This window comes from Aythya marila (assembly GCF_965140915.1).
Source record: "Aythya marila genome assembly, chromosome: 5".
Lineage (NCBI taxonomy): Eukaryota > Metazoa > Chordata > Aves > Anseriformes > Anatidae > Aythya > Aythya marila.
The window spans coordinates 36,950,198-36,958,582 of record NC_139046.1 but is presented as its reverse complement, the minus strand read 5'-3'; the positions used below and the strand labels follow the sequence as shown (position 1 = coordinate 36,958,582).

Here is an 8,385-nt window from a genome sequence, read left to right as displayed (position 1 = left end):
AAGTGCAACCTGAAAAGTATACCAAGGCACCCTCTGCCATGCCACCGCATGTGGGATAACAGGTATCTCATCCTCATGGGTGCTTCTCTCTGCCCTCGGACACCAGGCACTTCAGGACCAACCGTGCCAGCACACGGGCCGGCCCCTTCATCCTGGCCACTCTGAGAGTCCTGTGCAAAAAATGAATGAGCCAGAGCATGGACGAGCCCTCAAGTCAGAGGAATGTGCCCCTCGAAACCACCCTTCCAGGAAAGGCTGTTTACTCTTCCAAGCCTTGGATAGGGTATTACAAACACAGGGCCAGCTGCTAGGGGAAACATGCTAACCTTAGGAGAAATAGCACAGACAACTCATCCACAGCACAGCCGGACTAGCTGCTGCCATATACCTGAGCCACAATGAATGCCAATGATCAGGCAAATCCCCACGTTGCTGGAGGCTCTCATGCGCACACTCTCTCTTATAAACTATTACGGAAAGTAAACTTCTGATAGTGCCTGCTCAGCTCTTCTCTGTTCCCCATGTGGCCTAGCTCAAGGTTAGTTTCAAAAAGCAAAACATCAAGTGACAGAGCATTTATCATTGATAAGCTCATAGAAGAAAAACAGTGCTGGCATCCCAGAACCAGTGCCCTAGAAAGACAAGGGAAGTATATGAGTACCATGAGCAAAGACCTACTTTCAGCACAGCTTCCCAGTTGCTTGTCTTACCACTAGCACCCTGATACTAATACAGCTATTTTCTTCATCAATTATTAACTGGGCAAAGACTATTTGTTTGAAGAGCTGCGCAGAAAGTCCAAAGAGGAAGCGAACAGTTTCAAGCCCCACATGCACACCCATGACAGGCGTGGGATCCTCTCCAGATCAGATATGCCTGGCTCGTCAGGGGCCAATGGCTCTGCTCCCAGCAGCTGGGAAGGAGGCAGGCCCGAGCACTTGCTGCAGCTGGGCACGGGTCTTCCAGGCAGGGGAACATCTCTCACGTGGGGCCTGGCTGCTTTCACTCGCAGGAGGTATAGGAAGACCGCTGAGCAGCACCGGGGCTGTGCCCAAGGCTCTTCTCTTGCATGCTGTGCGCTAGTTACATCAGCATCTGCCAAGAAAACTCCCCGTGCAGCTTTTGTACTGCTCATGGGAACCAGCTCCTACCAGCCACACTCTTCTTCCACCATCTTTCCTCCACCTAGCTTGCCTTTATTGCCAGACCACACAAGAAAGAGTGTTGCACAAAGCCAGCAGCAGGGAAGGTATGTCGGTGTAAGCCTTGAGGTATCCTGCAGCTTTTGTTTTGCAGGAACTTTTCCAACTTGAATTAGGAAACGTCTCTCCTTAACGTTGAGGCATGTCAAGACAACTGAGCAAGCCGTGGTTCGGCAGCAATATTCCACCCCTGATTTGGAAGAGAGCTGGAACAGCTTCAGATGAAGAGCACCAAGCTTTCTCCAGAGGAAAGCTCAAAGGTGAAAAAAACAAGAAGGGCACCGTGAGCAGCACTGGCAAAGAAGTGTCCCTAAATAAAAACACAGGTTTCAGGGATTGTTTTCTGGGATGTTTCTGGGATTGGTGACCGATGTTCCAACAGCTATGGGGCCCTGAGTGCCATAGCAGGATCACTTGTACACGCACTGAGACTTTGCTGGGGGCCCACATCCTTCTCCCTTGCAAAATGCCAGACAGCCACTCTACCACAAAGGCCCAACACCACTAACAAGCTGGGCCTGATGTTTGGTATATTCACAGTTCAGTATTGCCTTAGAACCTCTCACAGGACAGCGCAGGCTGTCCTCCAGGGGAAAGGGGCTGCTCCTCACAGCAGGAACAAAAGCCAGTCCAAAGCTTGAGCTACACCAACCAAAAAGAAGTCTGCAGGAACTGACTGAGCAACTCAGGATGGGGGTAGGATTCCCTAAGAGACAGAGAGGGTTAGAGGCCATGGGACAAGCCACACCAGGTGCTCGCTGACATTGATCTGCACACCCATGTGCCTGATGGGGCCAACCAGCTCCATCTGTGAGGTGCAAAGGGTGCCTGAGCACATGGTGGGCATTGCAGGGGTGAAAAGGAGAGAAGTAGCTGCATTTGAGTGGTTCTCTAAAACCAGCGCCTCGATTTTTGCAAGTAAAACCAGCTTCACTTGTCAGTTTCTTGAAAAAACTTGGGGTTTATTGATTTAAACTGCAAACAGTCGTTACAAAAGAGATTCTCTTTTAAATAAACTCACACAAAGAGGAAGAAAAAGCAATGTAGTGAACAGTAACAGGGGAAAAAAATTACATTCATTATTCTCTTTGTGCCAGTCCCGTTCACCTCGGCAAGGAAAACTCCAAACTTGGAATACAGAAAACGCAAAGACAAACTGTATTTGGAATGTCTTCAGATAGGCACTTTGAGCCCAAGGCTTTTCTCCTTGAAGAAACTATACAGAAAGAGGAAGAAAAACGTCTTCCTCCCACGCTGTCTCGCAACAGAGCTCAGGTATGTACATTCTAAAGCCCACATAGGCAAGACCCAGGGGAGGGGAAGAGAAGAGGAAAGGCAAAGAAGCACATGAACTCAATTTGCAGTCCAACACAAAAAAAAGGGGGGGAGGAAGGGAATTCTAAAATAAATAATCCAAACACAGTTTTTGCATTTTTTTTAAATTAATTTTTCATTTTTTAAAATAAAATAACCAAAAAAGTGTAAAGTTACAAAAAAATGTCATTGTAGTATAATATATTAAACTGTGGGGAAAAAAAAAGGAAAAAAGACACTTCACAATCTTAAGATTAATATGGAAGATCATAATTTAAACATAAAAGAATATATTCTATGGATTCATCATCCCGATAAATATGAACAAAATTAACAAAAAAGCATAGGTTTCGGCAATAAATACGTTTTGATAAGTTAAATAAGCTTTTTTATATTGTTGTGCAGTGACAAGCAAAATTTGCTCTCCAATTTCTGAAGTTATACAAAATTAAAAACCCAGAAAAAAAAAATAATAAAAAGCTTGGCGTGAGTGCTCTAAGATAGGTCTAAAGTACTCTAGAGCAAAAACCATTAAAGCTATGTCTACTGGAACTTTGTTTACACAAACTTGTGTGTGTGGAATGACTTCCGTCAGCCCCACCCCCTCTATTTCTTTATTTGTTTTTAAGATGTCACATGAATACACGGGGAAACTTTTAGCACCAAAATCGAGTCTCTCATAGTCCCATCTCTTTCTTTTTTTCATTTTGTTTTGTTTTTTTTTTCGTTTGCTCGTTTTCCTCCCAGTCGAAGTCCCACTCGTGTTACAATCTTTGTCCGTTCTCAGCTTGTCTTCCCGCAGACCTGAGTGGATCCAGGCAAGATGAGTCTGTAAGGGGGGAGAGCGCGCTGGATGTTAACGCCTGCCCACGTGCCTGCAGCCTAGCGGGAGCTGGCCAGTCGGGAAGGGACTGGGAGAGGGCGATGCAGTATGCAGCCAGTGGAGGGAGCTGGATCCGGACATTTCCTGCACATCTGGAAGTGCACAGAGCTGCTGGTGCCCTCTGCAGCTGGAGAGGTAATACAGTCACAGTGAAAGCATTAAAAGGCACTAATTTTTGTAAACGTTATTGCTTTTCATCGTAAATTTGGCACTTAAGGTTTAAGCCAGTGGGTCTACGACAGGCAGGTGGACACGTTAACATCCAGCTCCGACTACGGGGCCGGGGGAGTTCAGCTTAACATCGTAATAGAGGTGGGGGGGAGCAAGAGGAAACCCCAGATTAGTCGTCGGAGATGGAGAGTCTGCTGAAGATGGGAAGACGTCTTGAGGTGTCCAGGATAGGGGAATCTGAGCCGCTGTGGCTGCTGCTGGAGCTGCTCAGATAGCCCTCCTGGTCAGAGAGGGAGTCCTGAGGACTGGGCGGCGAGTCAAACAAGTTGGGGGACTCGGACATGGGCCTGAACAAGAACGTGGTGGGGGAGCTCCCGCTGGGCACCTGCACCCCCATGCTGGGGGCGAAGAGACTGACCAGCTCCTGGCTGGAGAAGGTGAAGGGGTTGCTGGCGCAGTCAGGCAGGGTGGGGGAGCCCAGCAGGTCGTCGGCGCTCAGCATGGGCGGCGGGGTGATGGAAGTGGGGCTGTCCAGCAGCCCGCTGGCAGCAGTGCTGGGGAAGCCGGCGAAGCTGAAGCTGTGCTGAAGGCGGGGTCTGTCAGTGACGGCGGGCTCCCGGCCGCCCGCCACGGCACGGCGCTCCTCGGCGTTGTGGATGAAGTGGCAGCGCGGCCCGTAGGGGCAGAAGCCGATGGTGTGGAAGGTGCGGCAGAGCTCGGTCTTGTACTTGGGGTGGCGGGTGAGGCTGCGCAGCTCGTGGATGCCGTGGGCGAACTGGCACTTGTCACCGTACTTGCAGGCGCCGTTCTCCTCGAAGGGGCGGCACAGCTCCGTCTTGTAGCGGCTGGAGTTGACCTGGCCCCCGGGCTGCTTCTGCTGCAGCAGGCGCTCGCCGCCCTCGGAGAAGGAGCGGTCCCGAAAGCGGCTTTCCCGGGGGCCCAGCATGGGCGCGGGCTCCCCTTTCAGGCTGCTGAGGAGCTGGTTCTGGTGGAACTTGGAGTTGGGCAGGGTGACAGAGTGCCTCCTAGGGAAACCCCCGCCGGCCGGGGTGCCCACCGCCTTCCTGTCCAGCAGGCACCCGCTGACACCCGAGGGGCTGTAATTCAGCATCTTGTTGCTCTGCGGGCAGAAAGCAAGCACCGGTCACTGCCACCGCCTCCACGCAACTCTCCCCGGACGGGAGGCGACGCCGGGAGCCCTCGCAGGGCTCAGCCTCGGCGGCACAGCACGGTACAGCACAGCACGGCACGGCACAGCCCCCCTGCATGTCCCGCCCGCCTGCTAAGAGCAAAGTAAGCCCCGAGCCGCCCCTACGACCACCGGGGGGGCGGCTGCTGCGGGAGGAGCCCCCCGGGGGGAAGGCGCCGAGAGCTCGGGCTGCTCCCAGCCCTGCTCGCTGCTCCCCGCCCGGGCACGCTGCAGCAGCTCGGCCCCCGCCCGGCCCCGGCCCTGCCCTGCCCGGCCCCGAAGCGGGGAGCAGGGAGAGGGGCCCGGGCTGAGCCCAGCGGGGCGCCCCGCCCGGCCGGGGAAGCTGCTCGCGGCCGGAGAAAGTAAAGAGGAAAACGCAAAAAAAAAAAAAAAAAAGGATAAAAAGTAAAGCAAAAAAAAAAAAAAAGCGCAGAGAGCCCCTGCAGGCGCCAACCCGGAGCGCGGCCAGCCGGCGCGTTTACCTTGCATAAAACTTCGCTCAGGTCGAAGATGGTGGGCGACACCAGGGCTGTGGACATCTTCGGCGAGCGAGGGGGGAAGCGGCAGGGGCGGCGGCAGGCAAGTGGAAGGAGTCGCGGTGTGGGTAAGGCGCAGCCTCCAGCTCGCAGCCTCCAGCGCTGCCTCCCCCCGCTGCTGCTAGCGCTGCCTCCGCTGCCGCCACCAGCCCGCCGCGCCCGCTCGCCGCTTCCAGCGGGCTCGGGCAAAAAGCTCAACTTATAAAGTTTTCCGACTTACCCCGGGAGGAGGAGCCGGCGGCGGGAGGAAGGGGAGGAGGAGGAGGAGGGCAGGGTGATTGACACCGCGTCTGAATCACCCGGGCGGGCAGGCCCAGAAAAAAAAAAAAACTTCTCGGGGGGGGAGGGGGGTGGGGAAGAAGCTGGGGGGGGGAAGGGAGGGGAAAAAAAAAAAAAAAAAAAGGGAAAAAAAAAAAAAAAAGAGCGCGTCCCTTCCAGAACAGCCCCTGCGGGCAGCGCTCCCCTCCCCGCCCCGGACGCGGCTGTGCGCGGCTGCTGCGCGCGTGTGTGCGCGTGCCCGCGTGTGTGTGCGCGCGTGCAAGTGCAACGCGCGGCCCCGCGCAAAAGCCGCGCAAGTCCCGCGGCGCCCGCCCCTGCAGCAGGGGGCCCCCGGCAGGCCCGGGGCTCGCTTTGTGCCGGCCCGAGCCGCCCGCGCCGGGCGCTGCGCGGGGAACGAGCTCGCAGCCGCCTTCCCAAAGTTGCTAAAAGGCGGTTTTAAAAGGGTGCTTGGTGTGTTCTGCCTCTCTTCTCCCCGTATGCTCTCTCCTGCCAGTCCCCTCTTGGAGTTGTAAAACTGAAAAAAAAAAAAAAAAAGAATGTGTCTCTGAGCAAGTAATCTGTTCCAGATTTCAGTCGGCACAGTGTGATTCATACCGATATTGATATGGCGGGGGGGTGAGGGGGGGGAGGAGGACGGGGGTAGTTTCGGTGTAAAAAAAGCCAAACGTCTCAAGGCTTCCTGATAGCAGGGTGCCTCAGCGCCACGGCGGCTGCCCTCCAAGGCAGCCGAGGGGCTGGGGGGGCGAGGGGCCCCTTGCCGGGGTCCCCCTTCCGCGGGTCCCTCCCGGCCCCCGCAGGGACCCAGCGGCCAGCGCCTTGAGGACTTGAAGCAACTCATCCGCTTCCTCCGCTGTTTGCTTTAGAGTCTCGGGAGCCGGACTTTGAACTGGCGGCTGAGCTTTTTCCCCTCCTTCGCTCTTCGAGAACGGCCAAAACAACCAAGGAGAGGAACGCCCACGGGCTCCGGCTATGCCAGAGTCCTTTCTTTCTTTCTTTCCTTTTTTTTTTTTTTTTTTTTTATTATTTACTTAGGGAGAGCAATCAGGTTCCTCGAATTTCCTTCTCTTTCTAGTTTCTTTTCTTTTGCCTTGGCCAGAAGCGAGGAGTAACCAGGGGAGAGACCAGTCTATTATTTTCTGCAGTTGTTTACTGATTCTGTAGATGGTGCTTGTTCCCAGGGCTCCGAGCCTCTCTATAATTAAACCCATTTTAATTGTTAGGTTAGAAACGTCATTTCGGGGACTTTCCAAGAGTTACCGAGAAAGCCGGCCGAGATAACTATTTCACTACTGAGTTGCTCTGAGCCGTTTTTGTTTTTTTCTTTTTCTCGGCTTCCTCCCTGCTCCCTCTTGTGCTGAAATGTGCATATTCGCTCGCCCCATGCGTGCGTATGTTTTGGAAACTTGGGGTTTGAGGTCGCGCATTTCCACGCATCGAGCAGCAAACGCTGAAGCCGAGAAGGAATTTTTTCCAGTGATTTAGCTTGTCAAAACCTGACTCCGTGGTGGTCTGCTTTGCATTCAGCGCGCACATGCTCAGAGCAGGAATTTAGCTGCTCGCCCCACCTCGTGGCTAAAAGTCAGAGCCCTCCAGGCCAAAGTGGGAATTTGTGTGGGCATGAATTCACACCGACTGGAGGAATGAAAAATCAGAGCCTTGCACCTTCTGCCAGAGCCCTGCAAGAACTTTGATAGATGGAAATGAATAAAGATAGGTAAATGAATAAATGAAAGTAAATTATTAAAGGAGGTTACTGAAAAAGTGAATGAATGCATGCCATGCTCATTAGCCACCCTGTGTGGGACATGTTCCAGCTGGGGCACTACTGCTGGGCCCAGGGAACGGCAATAAATGTCCAGTGCTTCTGAGCCGGTCCCAAGTCCCTCTTCAGCACAGGAGCAGCATCTGTAGCATTCTCGCTCCCCAGTTCTGGTGCAGGCAGATGCTAAACTTGCCTCAGAATAGACACAGATAAGGGTCCTGGTCCATGCACGCATCCAGCCGAGCAGTTATAAACTGCTTTCCAAAATTGGAGCTGGCATACGCCAGAACGGCCCGAAAATGGGGAACAGACTAGGGGACTGCAAATGAAACGACAAGCCGGGAGGTTTAAAGAAGGACTTCTTCAAATCACGCGTGCACGAAGCTGTGGGCTCATTGGCACATGATGCTGTGGAGGTCAAAAGTATAAACGGGGTCAAAAAAGCAATTTGACAAATTTATGGAGGAAAAGTCCCTGGAGGTTTACTAAAGCCAAAGGCAGACCTGAACTGTGTGTCGCTGGACAATGCCCAGTGAAGTACTGCTCTGTCATCCCCCTGCACTTTCCCCTGAGTATTGACTGATTTTGGCAGTAAGAGGAAGGCTAAAACAGACTCTTGATCTGACCCAGTACAGTTATTTTTACATAGTCCTGGCCTGTCCTTGCGCTCTGTACTCCATCAAACCCTAATGGACTCCTCTGGATTGTGGGTTTTGTGAGGAGCCTTGCAGCAGCCCCTGAGGAGCTGGCAGGGGCTGACCCAAACCCTTGCTCCCACACACCGAGCCACTTTACCTCCCAGCAGTTCACGGGGCTGCTGCAGCCGGCCAGACCTTTTCCTGTCATCTCCTGCTTTTTGTGGGCCTGCGGACATCAGCGGGAGGCCTCACGGGAGCGGCCAACGCTCCCACCGTGCAGGTGGAGCTGCGTACACTGTGCTGGCTGGAGGTGGGCCTCGCACGCGTGGCTCTCGCGGCACAGTGTGGAGGTGTCCAGGCCGGGCAGGAGGAGCTCCACGCTGGGAAGTAGAGGTCAGCGCTGTCTCGTGC

General features: G+C 53.8%; 1 protein-coding gene across 1 annotated transcript; it reads right to left on the bottom strand.

Moving 5' to 3' along the window:
* Positions 1 to 2,350: 2,350 nt before the first annotated feature.
* Positions 2,351 to 5,472, bottom strand: ZFP36L1 (ZFP36 ring finger protein like 1). The gene is made up of 2 exons (XM_082761447.1): positions 5,242 to 5,472; positions 2,351 to 4,690 (listed from the first exon to the last, which is right to left on the bottom strand). The coding sequence occupies exons 1-2, from the start codon at positions 5,296 to 5,298 to the stop codon at positions 3,740 to 3,742; spliced, it is 1,008 nt and encodes a 335-aa protein (XP_082617573.1). The 5' UTR covers positions 5,299 to 5,472; the 3' UTR covers positions 2,351 to 3,739.
* Positions 5,473 to 8,385: the final 2,913 nt, after the last annotated feature.

What these genes read in the sequence shown, in the direction of transcription:
- ZFP36L1 (XM_082761447.1), bottom strand. Translation starts at nt 5,298, where the DNA reads ATGTCCACAGCCCTGGTGTCGCCCACCATCTTCGACCTGAGCGAAGTT. An exon ending in TGAGCGAAGTTTTATGCAAG is followed by an intron (nt 4,691 to 5,241) that starts GTAAACGCGCCG and finishes TTCTGCCCGCAG; the next exon opens with AGCAACAAGATGCTGAATTA.